General features: G+C 43.2%; 1 protein-coding gene across 1 annotated transcript in view; it reads right to left on the bottom strand.

Moving 5' to 3' along the window:
• USP24 (ubiquitin specific peptidase 24) overlaps window positions 1-22,363 on the bottom strand; it is a 140,904-nt gene that overhangs the window by 14,639 nt on the left and 103,902 nt on the right. Inside the window, exons 46-60 of the mRNA XM_019449165.2 lie at window positions 21,481-21,563; window positions 20,038-20,179; window positions 19,693-19,812; window positions 19,151-19,371; window positions 18,612-18,736; window positions 17,169-17,310; window positions 16,331-16,481; window positions 14,769-14,864; window positions 14,011-14,114; window positions 12,334-12,447; window positions 7,661-7,757; window positions 4,948-5,064; window positions 4,178-4,270; window positions 2,055-2,157; window positions 372-493 (exon numbers count right to left, since the gene is read on the bottom strand). Of these exons, the coding sequence (XP_019304710.2) occupies window positions 372-493; window positions 2,055-2,157; window positions 4,178-4,270; window positions 4,948-5,064; window positions 7,661-7,757; window positions 12,334-12,447; window positions 14,011-14,114; window positions 14,769-14,864; window positions 16,331-16,481; window positions 17,169-17,310; window positions 18,612-18,736; window positions 19,151-19,371; window positions 19,693-19,812; window positions 20,038-20,179; window positions 21,481-21,563 (1,830 nt within the window). The remainder of the gene's footprint in view (window positions 1-371; window positions 494-2,054; window positions 2,158-4,177; window positions 4,271-4,947; window positions 5,065-7,660; window positions 7,758-12,333; window positions 12,448-14,010; window positions 14,115-14,768; window positions 14,865-16,330; window positions 16,482-17,168; window positions 17,311-18,611; window positions 18,737-19,150; window positions 19,372-19,692; window positions 19,813-20,037; window positions 20,180-21,480; window positions 21,564-22,363) is intronic.

Here is a 22,363-nt window from a genome sequence, read left to right as displayed (position 1 = left end):
AAAGCGTGTGCTCCAGAGCCGTATGTAGTCTCCCACACAGAAGACTGGGAACAAAACCTTTAGATAATAAACTGAGTAACTGATGGCGTCATTCACTTCCTCCTGAGACCCGGGTGGGGCAGGGGGGAAATTAGCTGGGCTGGACCCCGAGGGTCCAATCCTCGCTTGTAGAGAGGACTGATAAAAATTTTCTTCAGCGGATCATTTCTTTCTGACATATACCCAGGAAGAAAAATTGATTTGAAAGAATCTTTTCTTCTCTTAACAATACTCTCCTTCATCGGAGCGACATGCAAAATATCACAAAGGGCATGTTTCCGCAAAGAGAAAATAATGAAAAAGAAAATGGTTCCAGAAGATCAAGAACTTACCTCTAACAGGTAAGGCTTCCCTTCAGACAAGAACAACAAGGCTTCTACTTCCTCATGGAGGGGCAGCAGAGGGCTGGAGGGGGCGATGCTAATAGGTGGCCGTTGTTTAAATACACCAGGAGCTTTAGGGGACCAAAAAAAGCAAACCCATCTCACTTGATGTTATCTTACAGAGCAGACAATCCACAAGGTAAAGCGATGCTCTTGAGATTCATATACGCAACTGCTCAGTACTTACAGCCTGTTCCCTCACAGTCTGGTGGGGAAGCCAGGCATGCAGACAGGACAGAATGTTTACCTACTTCTCACAGCGTGTGCCTAAGTTGTCAGAGCGACTACTTACATCTCCAGACTCCTAGTGACCCCACCCAAGACGATCTTTCAAAGAAGTAAAATGTAAATGGTATATGAAACAAAATGCTCAAATGCCCTCTGAAGGGACACTAGACGAGACATTAGTTGCTCAAACAAGTGCCCTCTAATAATGGCCAACACCATCGATGTGAAGCAGAATCACCCCACATGGAAGGGGTGAGTTGCCCCACGTGCTAGAAAACAAGGACTCACACTCTGACTTTCTTTTACAAACCTGTCTGAGCTCACAGATTAGGTAGCCTTGTCTTTTTTAGGTGTATGAGTCAGAGTAAAGAAAACAAACTACCCCACAACCATCTGAGCGCTCCCCAGTGGTCCTCCGGAGTCAGGAAGCATTTCCAGATCAGAGTGATGCCCGGGACTTCTATCAGATCTTCCTGGTCAGATGACAGGGACGCCTACTACACCTGCTGGTGATCAGAGGCTTGCGCTCACATACCCACCCCTGTGCCACTTCCCAGCTGAGGCCTGTGTAAGCTCCGAGGCCTGCCCGTGCTCTGGTTCCCCGTCTGTGGAAGGGGACTATCCCTCACAGGTTTGCTGAGGGGATTTCACACACACAGAGCACACAGCACACAGAAAACACTGAATACTTTCCAGCTGCCCTCTTGTATTACTATTGTCACTGCTGTTGGTGCTGTCCTGACAAGGCCCGGGCACGGTATAAAAACATGGTGCACACACAGCTTAGGATACTGGATTAAGCACAGAGGCGACTTGTGTCTCAGCTGTGCTAAATGAGGACAGACTAGTGGTTCTGGGGGACAAAGCGGGAAAGGTACCAACTATTGCCTCTTATATCCAAACACATGTCCACGACATAATTCACGTCTGAATCGTCTTCAGTTTTACAAAGTACTTTAACATTTTATCTCATTAATCCTCGTTATACCTGGGGAGTTATGCTTTTAATATTTCCATTTTGTATCTAGGATCAGAAAGGTCAAGTTCACACAGCTAGGAGACTGCAACCCACACTTGGCTATTTTCCCCACTAGATTAGCTGGGCCAATTATAGTAATGAATGTAATGAGCGAACTCTGCATTAGCCTCTAATCCTAGAGTATTTTTAAAAAATATTTGTATACCCCTCCCCACCAAATAAATGACTGACTTTCTCTTGTGACAAACTAATAAGGTGAAATTTAACATGCATTAAGACAAAAAAACTTAAGTGTTCCTCAAATATCAAATAGCCAAACGAGAATAATATTCATTTAATTGCTAACATTATTAGTCTCTGTGCATTACTGACAAATTCACTCTGCCTTCTTTCTTCTGCTGTATCAAGGATATATGAAAGCTCACCAACGTTCCTTTGGGAAGAGACATCTGAATGCAAAACAAGTAATGCCACTATATTGTGAAGATTCCCAAATTCTCGTGCTTGTGCTGAACTCCACCGACGTATCTGTCGACAGTGAAAACAGACTGAGCGTCACTGTGTGGGTTAGAAGTACCATGAAAAAGAAGGGAAAGGACAGGCTGGTTCATGATGTTTTGAACCACAAGTCTTTCTCCGTGTCTGACAGAAGTCAAAGCATAAAGAAAGTCATGGGTTTTAAGCCAGCCTGTATTTCTTTTTCCTGTAGACATATTGTGCTCTGAAACAGTTCCATTTACGTCGTGAAGTCAGGTATTGCATGCTTCTCGAGTGCTGGGTAATTTTCCTATACCTGAGTTTGATGGGGAAAACCCGGGAGGCTGGAGAGCCGGAGCCATGGCCCTCCTGTGCCATTCACCGCGCTTGCTGGACGGGGGCAAGTTCTCTGCCGTAATGGCATCTGGCCTCTTTGTGGAACAGCAGAGACAACATACCCGTCCGCTTCGTGGTTGTGTGGGTCACATGAAACACTAAAAGTGAAAATGTTTTCCTGGAGGGGCTGGGGGTGGGGGGATGGGCTAAATGGGTAAGGGCCTGAAGGAAGACCCTGGGATGAGCACTGGGAGTCATACGTGAGGGATGAGGCACTGGAATCTACTCCTGAAATCATTATTGCACTATATGCTAACGTACTTGGATGGAGATTAAAAAAATAGATATATACAGAAATGAAAACCAGAAAAAGAAAACGTTTTCAATATTATATGTGCTCCATAGAAGCAAAACAATACGAATTCTGTAACACTATTAATTAAATTAAATCTTATTTAAATCACAGTCAGTATCAATTAATCGTCAGGGTCAGTGGAGTCTGAGAGGATACAGCGCGAAGTAAAACAAGCCACTGTAAATTTCAACATGGTATCAACCCACGGAACACGCTGTGGAGGCAGCACTTGGTTTTGATACTGGAGAGCACAACTGGCGGCACAACGGGTGGCCGAGAGGAGGCCTGGCCCGCAAGTCTGTGTCCTCTCACAGAGAAAGGAAGGCGCTTCTACGTGATGCGTTACACAGCAGGGAAAGCAGAGCTGGGTCTGAATCTCTGTTCCACAACGCTTTAGCTCTGTGGCCTGACATGACTCGCTGACGTTCTCTGAGCTTTGATTCTTGCTTGAGAATGTGGCGGGGAGGGGAATGCTTATTTTACTGACCCGTATCCGAGGTATACTGTGTAAGGTAACTAGCGTGCCTGGCACGTAATAAACATTCCGTAACTAGTGTTCATCCTGAGTGCACATTCACATGTTTCACAGTTAAGTCTATCAAACAGAAGAAATACAATAATGGGAGAAACACAGCAATATAGAAACTCCACACAGAAGAGTCCTCTTTTTTTTTTTTAATTTTTTTTTTTTAGTATTTATTCATTTTTGAGAGACAGAGTGTGAGTGGGGGAGGAACACAGAGCGAGACACAGAATCCAAAGCAGGCTCCAGGCTCCAAGCCGTCAGCACGGAGCCCGATGCGGGGCTTGAACTCACGGACCGAGAGCTCATGACCTGAGCCAGACTCGGACACTCAACTGACTGAGCTACCCAGGTGCCCCAGGAGAGTCCTCTTTTGCTGTAACTAGCCTGACTTATCGCAACTTCCCTTTCATTGTCCGTGAGCATTATATCCACAGCATCACTCAGTGCATCACCATTCAACTTCCCATTTGAACTCTGCCCTTGTGACCAGCACCCCACTTACAACCTCCACCAGAATGGCCTTGCTCACAGTCCCAGGTGGCAAGGGGAGGTCCCAATGCCACTATTTCTTAAAGGCTTTTGAAACCACCAGGCAGAGCCCATCTTTCCTCCTAGGACACTTTTTGACGGATATTCTAGTCATCTCCATGAGTTATTATCAGACTAATTACCTATGAGAAACTATTATCTTTGAGGAGGCCGTAAAAACAAGTGAACTCCGAAGAATTTTAAGGGCTTCATAGTGCTAGTATCTGGACTCTTATGAAATGAAATATATTCATCACCTACAAAGGGAGACAACGTGGTGACAAAACCATGGCCATCGCACTGGGCCACAAAGTAGAGGGCGTTACCTGATTGTTTTGCCGGTTGGCCCCGAGGAGAAAGCTGGTCATGTGTCGCAGAGCTGAGTGCCTCAGAAGAAGATCGCCAGCCCGAATACCTTGCTGTCACAAGATATCAAGAACAAGTTATACATCTCTCCAGATAAAAATCTGTATTAAAAACACAGTTAAACGAGAAGTTTTAAGGGGTCAGTGAGGTTTTTGTTTTTGTTTTTTTAACATTTACTTATTTTTGAGAGAGAGACAGAGCATGAGCAGGGGAGGCGCAAAGAGAGACAGAGACACAGAATCCGAAGCAGGCTCCAGGCTCCGAGCTGTCAGCACAGAGCCCGACGTGGGGCTCGAACTCAAGAAACGTATGATCAAGAGCTGAGCCGAGGTCGGACGCTTAACCGACTGAGCCACCCAGGCGCCCCAGGGGTAAGTTTTTAAATGCTATGATTTACATACAGAAAATATGGTTAAAAATGTAATTTAAAAACCTCCGGAGTTTCAACAACTTCACTTTGCTTCACAATGGCTGCCAGACATGCGAGGAGGCACTAGTTTTCATGCAGACCCCCTGCTAGGTCTGATACGAGTAACTGTATCTACCTGTATCAGAATTCTGGCAAGTAACAGAATCCACAAATAAAGATTTTTAAGAAGCAACGCTCATAAAACCCTACATTTAGATCCAATATTGACCTGTTTAAATTTTTCCCATGTATAAAAAGTTCCTTGAGACTAAAAATCTGCTATATAAGGAAAAGATATTAGAAGAAAAAAAAATCACTTACCTTTTGTACAAAAGTGTTGAATAGGAAAAAGTACTGAGCACAGTTTTTACAGTTTTCTGGGACATCCTTATCCAACAGAGCAAGTAGGACCTCCAGTAACTGATGAAGGCTTTTTAACTGGTTGAGGAAAGACGAAATCACGTAAAGAAAAAGAATAGAAGACAGACGTTTGTAACGGAATTAATCTGAAGTAAATCACCGCAAGAACAAAAGGAAGTCTGATTGATACAATCCAGTCTCAGATTCAGATGGATTTATGCTTTGGAGAGCAAAAACGGATCATCACTTTTATCCTCCAGGGAAAGACTGGTGCTGTAGAAACAATTAAGAGGAAAGCCTAGTCTTGTTTTCTCGATTGAAGATTCAGGGGCAGGACTCATTGGCCTAATGGTCACATTTTTTGCAGAGCCAATTTCTCTCTGTCTCTTAAAAGAAAAGTGGGGAGGGGAGGTTTAAGAGGAAACATTTCTGAATCCCTCCCTCCACTATGCTACATCTTCACATAATCACAGATGCAAAGAATAAAAAACACAGACACAGGCATAGGGGCCAGAAATCAAGCCAATGGAGCAAATGGAGAGCAACAGCCTGACAGAATGACAACGGTAATATCAACTCAACTGTGAACTTACTTGAGAGCCCGCGGACGCCTCATGGAAAGCTTTGAAAAACATTTTATTTGTTTAGAAACCATTTTGGTAATCACATTGCTTCTTCTTTCCCTCCCACCCCAACTGGTTTTGGACGAGTCCCTAGAAATCCATCTGTGACTGGAGAATTAAGACCAGCTCACTACTCCTGTTAGCTCATCTCCCCTGAAGATGGTGTTCACAGGCTTCTGAAATATTCCCACCCATCCTGTCACACTCGTCATAAATACAGTAAAACCTACCATTGATATAGCACTTCGTTTTCAAAGTACTTTACAATATAAGGTGGGTGGCCAGAGGCACCATTTCCGTTATGGGGGGGGAAATACGCATAAAATACATCAGCTGGGTGTCAAACAGAATTCACTGAGGCAATGGCTTCCGTGCTTACGTCCTCCACCACTCCCTTCCCTCTCTACCACCTGTAGTCCTGCCTCTAGAGGTTGGTGGACTACTTACTACGCCATAGCCTGACCCCATCTGGAGGGAGACTGCACTAATTTTGCGTTTATCCTCTGTTTGGGTTGGTACACGGGAGGAAGGAGGACAGCGAGAAGGCCCTTACATTAAGTATCGTAGAAGAGCTCCGTGAGGGTATTTCAGAGCAATGGTATTCGAACTGTCCTAAGCAGCTCCCAATGACTGATGTTACATACTCTGCATCCAGGCAAGGTGAGGTCTGAAAAATGGTCCTGCTGTTTAAGCTGACTGAAAACCAGTGCCTTAGAGTAAACCTTAGCTTCCTTGGAATTCCTGGAATTGAGCCATGGTCTTCTTCTAGGGCTTCCCTAAAGGGCCTATTTGACCTCATTGTTCACTCTGGGCTGAGCAAAGCTCCTTAGGTTGTCTTACGGTGAACTTTGGGTCAGGCAATGTTGAAGAAGCTAAGTACTGTAACTGGATTAGCATCTTTCTTCAAGGACTTGGGGGGCACCTGGGTGGCTCAGTCGGTTAAGTGTCTGACTTCAGCTCAGCTCATGATTTCGTGGTTTGTGGGTTCGAGCCCCACATCGGGCTCCGAGCTGACACTGTACAGCCTGTTTGGGATTCTCTCTCTCTTTCTCTCTCTCTCTCTCTGCCCCTTCCCCACTTGCACTCTCTCTTTCCCTCAAAATAAACTCAAAAAAAGTTTTTTTAAATAAAAACAATAAAAACAAAAGGACTTGCTCAAGGTGGAACAGCAAAGCCAATGTCTGAATCTGAAGCAGCAACTCTTAGAATTTGCATTTAGTTTATTGAGACACATTGCCTCCAGCCAATGTCTATAAGGAGCCAATCGGATCTGAAAACAACATTTTTCAAAGTTTTCCATGTGGTGTCAGCTGTTTGAAACAGCAAACTTGGGAAGAAGTGCTATATTTGCTAGGACTTAATAACAGATTGAATAATAATCAGACTTACAGTATATGTCATTTATTTCCCTAAGACTTAAAACTTAGGGGGATATCTGAAATTTGAGGACAGTCATAAATACCACGGTTTAGTTTAGCACGTGTGGAACTGTGAACCAGAAAATATGTTGCAGAAACAGAATCAGGAAGAAGAAATCCAGAAGAACAGGAGCAAAGATTAGGAGTAATGGAGACCAATGAAGAAACCATCTTGGCTGCTGCTCCTTCCTAGATGGACGGCACTATTTGCTTTGGCCGCCAACCGCAGGTTTGGATCATGGAAACAGCTTGTTAGGAAAGAGACAAAGCCAAGTGCGGCTCAAAATGTCTGTGGGTCTAGACTAGAGTCTCAAGATTCAGGTTAGTCTCAGTTCAGTGAAACTGAACAGAGTCTTGAGCGAAGACTCTGAAAAAGGAGTGCTCTAGAGAGAAAAGCCTGAAGCAGACCAGAGCAGACCCAAATTCCTAGCCTATCCTGACTTCTGGGGTACGAGGAGGCAAGGACAGTGTGCCTTCTACCCTGGCATTTACCAGAAAGGCAGACTGTGGGAGGTGCATTCTCTAAGGCAGAATTACCAGACTCCAACCCTGGGCTCTCTTTCTTGTTACGTGCAATTTAAGACACTTGGTAGAGACAGAATGTAGATGTAACGTTTAAGAAATGAGACCGACCTTATCCTGATAAAACAAGGCACTGTCTAGGGTTTTCTCCAGAACGGTGGCCACGGCAACTCGTACTTCTCGCACACTGCACTCCAGCAAGAAAATCCTAAAACACACAGAGAAAAGGTGCGTGCTGAGAAGGCAGAAGGAACTTCTATAACTTAACCTTCCCAACACCTGGCCCATCTACTGTGCAAGAAAAAAAATCCCTCCAAGCTCTCGGGTCAAGGCTCCTGAGAGCTTTGGGACACTGTCTCAGGCCACTGTGCAGGAGGAAGGCGGCCAAACAGGAAAACCAGACCCCTGGGCACTGAAAGTAGATTTTCCCCCTTCTTCCCCACTTCTCCTGAAATGAGTATTTGTATAAATGTAACAGCATAACGAGATAAATGGACATAAAGAGATACGAAAGCGAAGGACCTAAAATTTTATAAATTCTGTTGGCTAAGGGGTTCTCCCAGGGGCATCCCTTGAATTTCTCAGAGTAACGTAATAAAGTTCACAGTCAAGACCGCCCCTCCTCCTCCACCCGTATGTCAGGATTTCTATCTCTTTCCTTTCCTCTCTTCTCCCCAAGCCTTATTACCCGACCCCTAAACAAGCGGTGGTGCTTCCCTCCTTTCTCCCTCCGTGATGGGGATGGAGGTGATGACCGCAGCAGTCAAGGTCTGTTACACGCCTCGCCGTCTCAGCACTCTTGGTGGTACGGTCAGCTACTGCACCGTGCCCCACAAGTGCACAACCTAATTCAATCCTTTACACGCGTGGAATGGTGGTACGGTGGCCTCAGAGGCAGGGGTGCTGCTCTCGGGGCTGAGGGGGGTGGGAATGCCCTGGATTGTGCTTCTCCAGCCACGCTTTGTGTTCTGCTTCATACACGCACTCCCGTGTGACAACTCATTCTGTAATCAGCAAACTGAAAACCCGTCTATCTTTTCTAACATTTATTTTTATTTTTTAACATTTATTTATTTTTTTGAGAAGAGACAGAGCATGAGCGGGGGAGGAGAGAAAAAGGGAGACACAGAATCTGAAACAGGTTCCGGGCTCTGAGCTGTCGGCACAGAGCCCGACGCGGGGCTCGAACTCACGGACCGTGAGATCGTGACCTGAGCCGTAGTCGGACGTTTAACTGACTGAGCCACCCAGGCGCCCCGTCTTTTCTAATATTTCTTAACAGAAAGTCCGCATTATTCCACATGAGAGGTTTAAATACAGCCGAATGTTGATGACCACGTCCTCCAGGTGCCAGAAGAACGCTGCTCTGGTCCCTGTTTGCGTGCAGCACTGGTATTTCCTTCCTCCCCTTTCAGGGGTATATGGAGAGCCTGCCTTCTTTTCCCCAGAGAGAGATCAGAGCGGAGCTCTCTATGGTCACTCTGCTGCTTATTCCCCGTAACTGCTAGCTGCCCAGGAGCTACCTAATGTGCACCAGACTGAAAAGGCTGTGTTCCAAATGCACTAAGACTTTAAGTGGCAGCCACAAGAAAGTTAGAGATAGCAAGTGTGCCTATAATGTTCAGCTCCAGAGGCTTTGTCAGATTCGGGTGTAATTCTTCTGGAAAGCCTGTCTTCAGAGGTCACTCCACATTTCCTATCGTAGACACCAGGAGGCCCTATGAGAATGCAGACGAATCCAGAATGTGGGGACTTCTATAGGGCAAACGGCCAGTGTGCCCCTCAAAAAGATGGCATGACAAAAAAGGAGGTGGTGGGGGAAAAAGAACAATTATAGATTAAAAGAGTCTTAACAGATGTATAAACTAACAGCGTGTGGAGCTTGTGTGGATCCTGATTTGTATAAACTCAGTGGAAGAGTAAACCTTTTTGAGATGCCTGTGGAAATCTGAATATGGACTGGATTTAGGAGGATATAAGAGAAGTATTTTTGAGGGCGCCTGGGTGGCTCAGTTGGTTAAGCATCAGATTTCGGCTCAGGTCATGATCTCACGGTCCGTGAGTTCAAGCCCCGCATCGGGCTCTGTGCCGACAGCTTGGAGCCTGGAGCCTGTTTCGGATTCTGTGTCTCCCGCTCTCTCTGCCCCTCCCCTGCTCGTGCTCTGTCTCTCTCTGTCTCTCAATAATAAATAAATGTTTAAAAAAAAAAAAAGAAGTGTTTTTGTTTAGTGTGATAATGGTAAAGTGCTTATTTTTTTTTTTAAAAAACTACCTTTTAGAGACACATGCTGAAAAATTTATAGTGAAATTATATGATGTCTGAGACTGACTTTAAAACACTTGTGGAAAAAAAGCAGGCCTGTGAGTGAGTGGTGGGCGCCAGGGGGTGGGCAACAGGGTGGGCAACGAGATGGGCAAAGTGCTGGGAACCGGGCCCGGGAAGTGGCACAGGACAGGGCTCTCACTGTGGCTACTTTCTGTATGTTTAAGTGCGTCCACAACAAAACCTTTTTAGAAGATGTAAAATACTCTTCGTTTAGTAGTTTTAATTTAGATCAATTTTTAATAGAGCTCGATTTTCTAGCAATGTTTACCACAGCTTCAGATTTTTACAATTATAGTGACATTTGACCATTGCCTAAAAAATAAAGCACAGCACTGAGAAGCTCTGACCTAAGAGACGGCAGCCCTTCACACGGACAGTTATTTTAGTTATAACAGTGGCAACCTAGGTTATCTTAAGAATTCTAAAGAATTATAAAATTACAAAATGTAAATTCAGCAACTGACAGTGACAAATTGACAGTGATAAAGAGACAAAAATATAATAAACTCTCTCAGGAAGAATTCAGATTAGGTAATTCATTGGGCTTCTTGACCGTGAGGAACACTAACAAACCACACATCCTCCCAGAGGAGTCACCAAGTTCCTCCGGAGATATTTCAAAGCAAGCCTGGTTGGATATAAGGGAATAAACTAAATATTTGCAATGTTCCTTCCAAATATGTGATGATTCTAGGATATTCAGCTTCTTACTATTGGGAAGAGACTTTGGAATTACACTGGACAAACGGGAAAGTTCATCTCAGTGCAAACTCCAGAGGGCCAGGCACACATAACACTTCACATGAATGGTTACTTGCTATCTCTCCGTGTGTTATGTGCGCGGGTGCATACACGCACGCACGCACCCACAAACAGCGGAGTGCTTACTATGTGCCAGGCTCTTTGTGTACGGTAGGGAACCAAACACGCTTAACTCCTGCCCTCAAGAAGCCAGGGTTTAGTGAGGAGACAGGTACAACAGCAGAGCAGAGCAATCGTATACTGGCTTTAGATAGGGTCATCCGAAGGGAACGGCTTCTCTGACATCTCAAGGGTAAGATGCAGGACTGGATGGGGGAACATCCCAGATAGAGGCAATAAAGGTACAAGGGTCTTTAGGCAGGAAAGTAAGCTGAGCGTGTCGAAGGAATCAACAAACCCGTGTGAGGAAACTGAAGTGAGACCATATGCAAGGCCTTGTGGGTTATGTAAAGGCTGTGGATTTTATTAGGCGTCTGACAGGGATCCACTGAAGAATTTTCAAGCACAGAAGTAATGTGATCCAGTTTGTTTCAAAAAACCACTTTTGTTGCTGTATGAGGTAGATTAGAGAAAGAAGTGGAGACATCAAGTAGGCAAATGAGTGTCTGGAGCTCAGACCTAGAGATGAAAGGAATATGGGATCAAGAGTTTCGGTCAGCTAACATGCCACCAGACTGTGAGCTCCCTGTGAAACGAGCTTGTATTTCTGAATTCTCTGTTGTCTGTTCGAGCTGAGAGATACCAGAGCATATCCGCATGCTGACAGAAGTACTCTGTAGAAAATTCTAGAAGGTAAAGATGCAGAAGTAAGAGCCGATAAAGGGTTTGCTCATGTAGACGTTCATTTTGAGAGGAGACAGGACACTCCCCCACAGTAACAGGAGAAAAGATGACAAGAACAGGCTCCGACGTGCTGGGGATAGAGGCCTGCTCATTTGTGACTCGTATATTCTCAGTGAAGTCCGAGGCAAGGTCCTTAGCTGGAGGTGGGGTGTGCTAGCATGGCAGGCATGAGGGGTGAGGAGATGAAGGAGGGGCCCACTGGGGACAAGGGACACTGAGATCACAGAGCCTGTGCGTAAGTACTGCACCCCCCAAGGACAAGAGAAACTGGCCCAAGGATGACTGGGAGTACAGGCTAAACATCCACAGTGACTGGAGCATCTAGACTTTTCACCAGAAAAAGCTAATTATGTTTTATTACAGGTATGTAGGTAAATGTACTACCATAGGTATTATACTAGTAGTAAGTTTTTGAAAAATAGCAGAATCCAAACGTAGCTAGATGTCTAATACTGTGGTAATGCTATGCAGTAACCGGGCATTGCTGACCTCTCCACCTTGCCACCAGACTGTGAGTCCCTGAGGGAGGGGACGCATATTCTGGAATCTCCTGAGCCACAGCAGGAGTTCAGGCCATGCTTGCCTGTGACCGTGTGGCTATGTGCACACATGCTTTCCTTGCGCTCACGGAACACTCGTCTGAGTCTAGTCCATCAGAGACAGTTTTACGAAAGAATGATTTTAGAGTGACCTGAACAGTTCCTCATGCTTCTAGGGAAAAAAAGTCCAAAACTGACTCCAATCGGAAAAGTAATTTCAAGTAGAAATAAAAATAGTCACAAGAAATTGCAGCTCTAAATCACTAGAAGAGACACAGATTTCTTTTAATTAATTAAAAGATCTTGACACTTACTTTATTAATTCTCGTCCTTCAGAACTAATAAAATATTCAACGAGCCACTGACAAGCATCAAAACTTTTGGAAAGTAATGCTTCAATAGTGGCAATCCATTCTTCAGTATCAACCCTTTAAAAAAAGCAAAGACAGAGATGTAAGGAGTACGACCCCCGCAAATAACCCCGCGGAGTGTCACCTTGGTTTTAGTTAACCTATTTTTGGGGGAGGTTGGGTAGAGGGTAAGTTGAATACCCAATGACCGCTGACTAACATGGCTTCATGCACCCCAGAAGCCAGTGCTTTGCATCTTTTGGTATTTGTGATGTGATTCGCCTATCCCTGTCCCTCCTCCCCACAAAAATGTGTAAAGAAGCTTAAGTCTTAGAGTTTAACTTTTATCTTTTCATCTTCTTCAAACAGTCTTAATTGGGAAAAACGTCTGCCCTGCAGCATTTTGTTTTGCTTCGATTGACATTCACAAAATGCCCGCCTTCAAAATAGGTTATTACATCAACATTTTTATACTTCATTGCTATAATTATTAATATCCTGCTTTATGGAAGAAAAACATTTGGGCAGACAATGAGGTATAATGACTAAATCGCCCATGACCTCACGTAACACCCCTCCACTCTCTCAAGCCCCAAAATGGTAAATATAAACAAAATGGAAACAGTCTCCGATGTACCAACAGCTCAAGCCACCTTCACAAACAAAAGTTATGCGATTCCTTAGTTAGTCCTATGCCAGACATTAAAAGAAAGGAACATAGTAGTCCTTCTTTTCCAATTGAAGAATAAAGATCAGTATCATTTAATATATCTTAATTACGCATGAAAATGAAGTTGCCATTATATCTGTTTCTTCTCCAGTGTTTTTTGATTGCAGAGTCTTTCTAAAAAACCTGCCCATACGTGGGAGAAGTGCACGGGACTGGCGAGAGAGGACAGAACTGTCCCGGTCTTCCGACTGTAGCTGCCTTCCTCACCCGAGTCCCTCCCTGCTCCGGGTACCTCCTCCAGCCAGTGGGTAACTTACTCTTCGCCTCTCACCCATTTATCCACAGACAGCTCTTCACCCAGCACCTACCATGTGTCGGGCACCTTCCAGGTGCTGAAGATAAAAACCAACGGTGGACAATATGCCGTCCAAATCTAGCGTGCCTCTGTGCATACTGCCCCCTGTTCAAAAACCCTTCATGGTTTCCCATTGAACAAAGGCCCAGCTCCCCTCTGTGGCACTCAACGACACTTGACGGGCTCCTTCAAAGCCCACAGGTGACCTCACTTCCAGTGAGTCCTTACATGTATGAGCACAACACTAGTCATTCATAGCTCTTCAGGCAAGTCTTATCCGTTACTCAGGTTTTCCCCTTTCACCTAGATTATTCCCTCTGTTTGTTTTTGCCTTTCAAAATTCTCTGAGAACCCCAATGTCTTTAACACCTACCCAATCCCCATATTTGGATAGGACTTTGTCCAGTTCCCAAAGACGTACAGCATTTATGCCTTGGTTCTTCTGATTTATCCTTCCTATGAGATTAGAAATTCCTTAAAGATAGGAACCATGTCTTAGTCATCTGAATATATTAGGTAGGTGCCTTCACAATGCTTTGAATTTATAAATTCAATTTTAATTGAATTAATCAGTGCCTTCGGTCACAACAGACTATCAAAACATATCATTTCTTACCTGAGTTTTTTCTTTGTCCGTAGATAAGTTTGAAAAAGGAACTGAATTGCAAGCTGTAAGCTCACCTTTGCCATGCAAGGATAATATGGATGCTTTAATTTAGTCTGAGAGAGAGTGAAAAAACACAGCATTTTTCAAAGGTGTTTTATAGATTATTACATGTTATGAATTGAATGACTTATAATAAAGTTAAACACTAATAAGAAAAATCTAGCCAGCTTATTATAGAAAAAATGTTCCATTTAAATTTTTAAAAAGGTTAAGAAAAGACATCCTCTTCATTTTTTTATGAAGCCCTCTCAAAATAGAGCCTTTAGACCACAGGATGTTAAACACTGTCAACAGACTAAGAAAGTTTCTCCCTTATTGGCAAATCATAATCATGGTACTCAAGAAAAAGAAGTACTTGGAAGTTCATCTTGAGTCTGAAGATGTCTGATGACAAATGAGGACAAATTAATCTCCACCAAGCCCAATATTCACTGACCTCGCCTCATGGCTATTCTCAGAGATTCTTTATAAAATTAAAAAGCACTTTAAAAAGCCAGTATGTGGACACCCGCACCCATTCACAATCCGCAGTATATGTTCTGAGCACCGCCAGTATTTTAATATCACCCAGTGAGTGACATTATTTGCGGGAACGTTCTGGGCATCCAAGCTGAATGCTAACAACCGAGGGCTGTCACTGAACGCTTGAGCTGACAGCTTTCACTCTGCTTTCTTAGTCCTTTACTAACAAGCCAACTAGTACTTACGGCATTCAGTGACGCTAAAGACAAAACAAAACTGAAATAATCACTACTGTATACATCTCTATTCTTCATAAACTTGAGGTTTTCATCTCTCACCATCTACAAAAGAAAATCAGTAATTATTTTTAAGACACAGGGCAAAATATTCAGCACGTGGAAGATTTTTAATGACACATTAGGTAGAAAGGATTTTACATTAAGTTAGAAAAGGTTCACAAAAACCCTTCTCTAGAGCTTTGAAATTTTAAACAGGGAGAGAGGAAAATCTTCCTTTAAATATAAGAAGCTGTAAGAAGGTGAATTATTATTCATCAAACCAAATACTTCTGGGAAATTTAGGAAAACCACCAAGGGACAAGTGAAGTCAAACCAGTTATTTGGGGTTGGAAGGGACACACAGAGCTCTCCCAAGCACAACCAAATTCACGTTTTCCTTGTATCAGATGGCTTAAATCTTTCTCTCTTAATGAAACGCTCCACAATTTTCTTAAATTCTCTGGTTCTGGCTAACTCAGCTTTGGATTACTTATGTATAAACCCTGGACTGGGTAGTTGGACAGTTCCAAATTTAAATCCTGGTTCTGTGAACTGGTAGGTCATTTCTCCTTTCTGTTTTTAAAGTTTATTTTGAGAGAGAGACAGAGAGTGAGCAAGTGTGAGAGAGCACATGTGCGTGAGCCAGGACAGGGACAGAGAAAGAGGAAGAGAGAGAATCCCGAGCAGGCTCCGTGCTGTCAGCGCAGAGCCCGACACGGGGTTCAATGTCATGAACTGTGAGATCATGACCTGAGCTGAAATCAAGAGTCAGACGCTCGGGGCGCCTGGGTGGCGCAGTTGGTTAAGCGTCCGACTTTAGCTCAGGTCATGATCTCGCGGTCCATGAGTTTGAGCCCCGCGTCGGGCTCTGGGCTGACGGCTCAGAGCCTGGAGCCTGCTTCCGATTCTGTGTCTCCCTCTCTCTGCCCCTCACCCGTTGATGCTCTGTGTCTGTCTCAAAAATAAATAAACGTTAAAAAAAAAAAAAAATTAAAAAAAAAAAAAAGAGTCAGACGCTCAACTGAGTGAGCCACCCAGGAGCCTCACATTTCTCCTTTTCTGACCTCAGTTTTTCCATCTGAAAAATGGGAATAAAACCTACTACTTCACAAGAGTTTTTAAGAATTAAGGATTTGTTTAAAGCACGTGGCACAGAGCAGATATTCAGTAATTGGTGGTTATCACTGTCATACTAGTTTTACCCAAAGATACTGAACCCTAACTTCTTTTCCTCTCCAGACGGTAAGTTAGTTTCAGCAGCGTTTGTCTCTACCGGCCACTCCCTCCCACTTGTGTATCTGTGAAAACCCCCAGCCGCATAGCAGGCCAGTGACAGTGCCGGCCCCCTTGAGTCTGTGGACACCTCTGTGACCTGCTATAAAAGACTCGTGAAATGAGGTGGGTTGGATGAGGCACGCAAGGTCCAACCGAGTCCATAAGGAGGCCGGCAGGAGTACTTCCGGACCTACGGGGCAGGTTTGGACTTTTATGTGATTTTTCTCCCTTAGAATTTCTTACGTGGGTCTTACCTGGTATATTCGAGCAGGCATTTTCTCCACAAATAGCCCTTTCTTCTCACCTTTTTTAACCAGCTTGGTTAGAATAGAGAGCCGGTCATTGTTAGGCCTATGGGGCCGAGGGGAGGACTGAGGTGAAATTTCCGGTGAGGACGGCGCTGACCTAAGGACAGAATCAGAAAACCGTGTGGTATAAAGTGGATGCCGTTTTAGCACTTAACACAACCCGACACACTTACGTATACAGGGTACGAGGCTTAACAATAAACTGCGTACTTTACGGATCCAATATATTTAAACGCAAATTCGTAAACAAGACGGCCTTAAAAGAAACCCACAGTGCTGGCAAAGTGCCACACTTTGACTATAAAGTGTATTCGATAAATGCTGAGATTGGAAAAAAATCTCGATTCTAGAACGAAATAGTTTACATGCATGTTCTTTTTTTTTTTTTTTTTTTTAAATATTTTGAAAGTTTGTTTATTTTTGAAAGCGGAGAGAGAGGGGGACAGAGGATCTGAAACAGGCTCTGTGCTGTCAGCAGAGAGCCTGATGCAGGGCTCGAACTCATGAACCGTGAGATCATGACCTGAGCCAGAGCTGGACACTCAGCTGACTGATCCACCCAGGGGCCCCTACGTGCATGTTCCAAATACGAAATAACTTCTGCCAAGGAAATAATAAAAAGGTGGCCATAAGAAGAGGGGTAAAGAGATTTACTCACTTTCTTTTTAGAATTTCTCTCTAGTTTGTTTAACAAGTTACCTGTAAATCCTAAACACTGTACTAAAGATTACACAACGACCACCTACTGAAATCACACAGCAAACTATGTGAAAGAGAAACTCACAGAGAGAGATCCTCAGCTTCCTGCCGTACCACACTGACTCGACTCTTCTTTGGTAATACTGGGGAGTTTTGATCAGAGACCCTTTGGTAGAAGAGCATATAGGCATTCCAGTATCTTCGGCGAACATCTGTATACGGGTTTGCTTTGTAACAAGACATGAAGAAAGAAGCCTTTGTAAATAGAATAAAGAAGGTTTCTTGTCTCGACGATCTAAAAGAAAGGCTCATAAACCCAGCAAATGTTTACAAAACTTAAATGCAAAGTGTAAGTAAAGTGTGTGTCCTTGTACCATACTGCTTGGAAGGTGACACAGAAGACCCGTAAGGAAGCTGTACAAAGATGGGGTAAAGAAGATAAACATTCCTAGGCGAGTCTAGATTTAAAAAGGCAAGGAACATTTAAAAAGAAGTTCTGTGGCACAGGATGGGATTATAATTGGCTCACTTAGCCATTTTTGCATAGAACAACCAAATCTAGGTAAGTTTTGGCAACAATACTGGATTTAACCATTAGAGGTTACTATTATCAGACACAGGACTACCATGGCACGGCATCAAAATCTGACACAGAAATTTTTCATTTTAATTCTTAATTGAAGCATAGTTGACATGTTAGTTGTAGGTAGCCAACACAGTGTTTTGACAATTATACACGCTATGAAATGCTCACCAAGATAAATATATCACCATCTGTTGCCATACAGCTTTATGACAATATTATTGACTTGATTTCCTAGGCTTACTTTCCATCCTTGTGACTTACTTATATTCTAATTAGAAGTCTGTACCTCTTACTTCCTTCACCTGTTTCTCTTATTTCCTTCCGACCCAAATACAGGCAGAAAATTTTAAATGCCCCTAAAATATTGCAAAATCAGGTTTCAGAAATGCTAAGATCTCTACAAAATGTCCCCCCTCCCCCCCATGGCAAATTCTGATTGGATTCTGTGATGTCCTTTTCCTCATAGTTTTTCTTCTGGGGGGGCAGTGGCTGTGGAGAGAAGGACTGCCACACTACGTAATAAATACGGTTTCAAAAACAGGCGTTCGAGGGGTCTTGTCTAATTCATCGTGCCTCTCTGAAAGTAAAAAGGAAATGTGAGAAGTTTAGCAGACAACTACTTCCTCTGAAGCAATTTTTAAGGCTGAAATTCTGTGTTCGTTAGTTTCTCTCTGATATTCGTTTCTTCCTCTTCCTCTATCACCTGTCCCCCCAGGGCTGCTGCAAGGAATTATTTTAAAAAACATTCTGTAAGCAGCTTAAACATTTCCACTCTGCCTATCTATGAGCTTGTGGATCTATACAGCCTGAAAAGTGGTATGTAAAAAGAATAAAATTACATTTTTATGTAAAGAATACTGCTTCCAATTTGATAGAAAACCGTAAGTTAAAAAACAAACAAACAAACAAACTAATGTGAAACATCCACTTGTAAATACTTACTTTGATCATAAACTTTTGGTCTATATTCTCCTCCAAAGCATTCGTATTCCAGGGTCTCATCATTTAGGTCAAATTCTTCTATGACTGTGTCATTAAACTTGTACCATTTTCCTTTTCCACACCCCCTGAAGCCCACAGGGAAACAAATGTTATAAGATGGAAACCCAACATCCCCCTCCCCAGCCTTTATCTCTATATACTGTCTACAAATAGAGCAGATGACTCTATTTGGGTATTTTCAAATGGACAACGCTTAAATTTCTAAAACAACTTTTCAAACCAAAGAGGTAAAAACTGTTATACTAAGTTTTAAAAATCCAATATGAAATATGACCAAAGAGCAGTGCAAAAGCTTCTTTGCACTACACTCATAAGCATGGATGATAAAGTAGGGCAGGGAGAGCAGAGGAGAGACACAGGAGGGCAGGGGGAGTGGAGGAGGGATAGAAGAGGGCAGGGGGAATGGAGGAGAGAGACAGGAAGCAGGATGGAGGCAGGACTACTGGAAGGCAGGGGGAGGGACCGCGTGAGACCCCTACCGTCGGTCCTTAATGAAGGAATAGTAGTGACCCGCATGTGCCTGCCCACTGTGGACAATGACACCGACAAGTTCATAGTTTTCAGTGAGGGCAACTTTTTTTCGTGGGGATCCTCCACCTCCCTGGTCCATACTTCGCCCGTTTTCACCAACTTCAGAAGACGAATCCTGGCGAGCCATTCCTGAAACTGTGTAGGGCTCCATGTTTAGCATCCAGGGAAACTATTTAAAAGCAAAAGGACAACATTAGTGTTGATGAGTAATATCCACGGCAATACCCAATTAAGTCAGATTCAAAAAAGAGGGATGTTTTCCTAGTTCTAGCTAGGATTACCTCCCCTCTATCACCAGATAGGAGGGTTGTTTACGGATCTGCCTGTCCATGGGCAGCAGTTGCTTAAGACAAGGGGCTGTGTACCCCTCAGAATGCTGAGACCATAGCCTTTCACAGTGGGGATGAAAGTTAAAAATATAAAAAGTAACAGCAGAAAAGAAAGTGAGGTAATGGTTGTAAGAAATTTCAGGGAAAAAAAAATAAGTTACCCTTATCTGTTCGTCATATTTAATGGAGCGTCCACTCTCCCAGTCAAATCCAAATCTCATTAGGTGAATTACCAAGACGCTAGGTAAAGACTTAATGCAGGTCCTTTTCACAGTGATTCTCTAAAGAAAAGCAAAACCCAATTATCTCCATGGAGGAAAGAAAACAGCAAAGTCATACAAAGGTCACAGATTTTCACAGGCCTTTCCTGCCCATGTGAAAACAGGGAAAGACACAATTTAATGGAAGCAACAATTGGAGCTTAATACTGTTCCTACATAAAACATAAAGAGAAACTAAATGAGTAACAAATTGATCTTGTTTTTCAAAAAAGGCAAGTGTAATACCTTTTCTTTACACTTTTCGCAGTAATATGCATTACTTCCTTCTAGAACTTCTCCTCTAACAAACTGGTCCAAAGAAATTTCCAAGCTCTGACAAGAAGTAACTCCAAGATTGAGGGCCATGAAAGCTTCCTCACGCTCGTATCTGATTAGCAAATCACAGAAAGAACATAATCAACCATGGAATTTAAACAATTTAAGATCTTGACACCACCACAGTAGCAGAGACTGAACACAGGTCTACATTCGTGATCAGTGAAATTAACACGTGCCATCCCTCATCCTTTTAAAGGTACACTGCCAAATACAAATACCAGTTTTTGGCAGTTCAAAATCACTCAACAATTAGGAATTTCAACGAAGAAATTTTAGACATGGAAACCAAAGAAACTTAACTCAATAAACCTTCATAGGTTTATTGCAAGTCTGTCAACAAATGCAAGATTCACAACACACTAGAAGCACTATTTAAAAAGGACGACGACTGGGGCGCCTGGGTGGCTCAGTCGGTTAAGTGTCTGACTCGACTTCAGCTCAGGTCATGATCTCATGGTTTGTGGGATCGAGCCCCCATCAGGCTCTGTACTGGCAGCGTGGAGCCTCCTTGGGATTCTCTCTGTCCCTCTCCCACTCACACATACACTCTCTTCGTCTCTCTTTCACAATAAACTTAAAAAAAAATACTGTTAAAAAACTAAAAAATAAAAATAGAAAGGACAACGATCATGTACATTACGACTGTAGCCAATTAGCAATTTCCATGTTTTTACCTTAATACTGAATCCTTTTTCTACTATAAAAATATTGCTTCCAAATTTGATTTCTGGATCAGGATAACCCTGAGAATACGTATTTTCCTGTTTGAGGATTTGTGACTTCCTATGGAAATCCACATACTTACAAATGAAACTTAAAGCATTCTTAAAGCTTTGCCTTAAATACATGAGTAGGAAATCTGCTTGCATCATGATTTACTTAATACTAAGCATGGCGATGATCACGAGCCTGAATATTATAGAACTTGGCTGAATAAAAATGTATCAATAAATTGTTACAGTAGCTTAGGGAATAAAAATACTATTAAAAAAGATACTAGCTGGGGCGCCTGGGTGGCTCAGTCGGTTAAGTGTCTGACTCTTAATTTCAGTTCAGGTCATGATCTCCTGGTTCATGAGTTAGAGCCCCACATCGGGGTCGGTACTGACAGCACAGAACCTGCTTGGGATTCTCTCTTCCTCTCTTTCTGCTCCTCCCCGGTTCTCTCTCTCTCTCTCTCTCCCTCAAAATAAATAATCATTAAAAAGATTAACAGCTGAGATTTTCAGATATTGTCATTTTAGCCAAGTGAAATACGGATGAAAATTAATGAATAACATGCTACCTATTAAGAGAAAAAAAATAAAAACAATGATGACATTTTTTGATGTCCGTGGTAACTTCACTAACCTGTGAGGACAGTCTTTACAGATCTTCTGATCAGAATAGATGCCCTGGAAAGTATTCTTAAAAATCTGGTCTCTCCCCATTTTCTGTTGGAATCAAAAGTTAGAATTTTAGCTGATACCCCTAGAATTTCTAGGTCACTTAGATAGAATTTTATTTAGACCTAAGCTAAAGCACAGATTTCAACTAACAGCTAAAATAAAGAGTCATGATGGTAGTTTAAGTTGGGAATGAATAGGAGCCTTATAACCCATTGGCCCCACTGGCTATTAGAAGAGCCTGAACAGCCGGCAAAGGAAGAGGAGAGGGGCCAGTCACAGCTGGTGACAAGAAAAGCTTGTCATTTCCGTGACGATTCCGAACTCTTCTCCCCACGCCGCAACAACCAAGTTAGTGGCAACTCTTCACAATCTTTTCTTCCTTGTGGATAAAATGCTATCAATTCCTAAGTTATTTGAAAAAGGACATCTGACTTATGCCTACTAAGGAGAAGAGGGACAGCTAATGGCAGTGAGGGAGGACGCCCTATAACTAGAAGGCAGCACCACTTAGGAAGTTTGTCACACGTTACGCTGGGTGGGGGCAGGAAGCTTTGGGCTCAAACATCACCACAAATAACTTTTTAATCTGGCCCCTCTGGCTGAGTTGGGCTGCTATGCACAGGGCCGTCAGGTCACTGGCGAGGGCAGCACTCCCGAGGCCAGGCAACCTCTGGAAGAGCACGTGGACACAAATGGTTACTGTGGAGTACAGATTAAGAATGACATACTTCTCCATCAAGTGTTGGAGGAATTAAGAAGAGAAGTCCATCATTCAGTGATCTGTGTCTGTTTTGATGTTCAAACCCAGAGGAAATGAATTACAGGTGGGGTGTTACAGATGACCA

The sequence above is a fragment of the Panthera pardus genome, unplaced genomic scaffold (assembly GCF_024362965.1).
Source record: "Panthera pardus isolate Hobbes unplaced genomic scaffold, ASM2436296v1 HiC_scaffold_11, whole genome shotgun sequence".
Classification (NCBI taxonomy): domain Eukaryota; kingdom Metazoa; phylum Chordata; class Mammalia; order Carnivora; family Felidae; genus Panthera; species Panthera pardus.
Note: the sequence above shows the minus strand (reverse complement) of the source record. Positions and strands in the feature narration are given on the sequence as shown.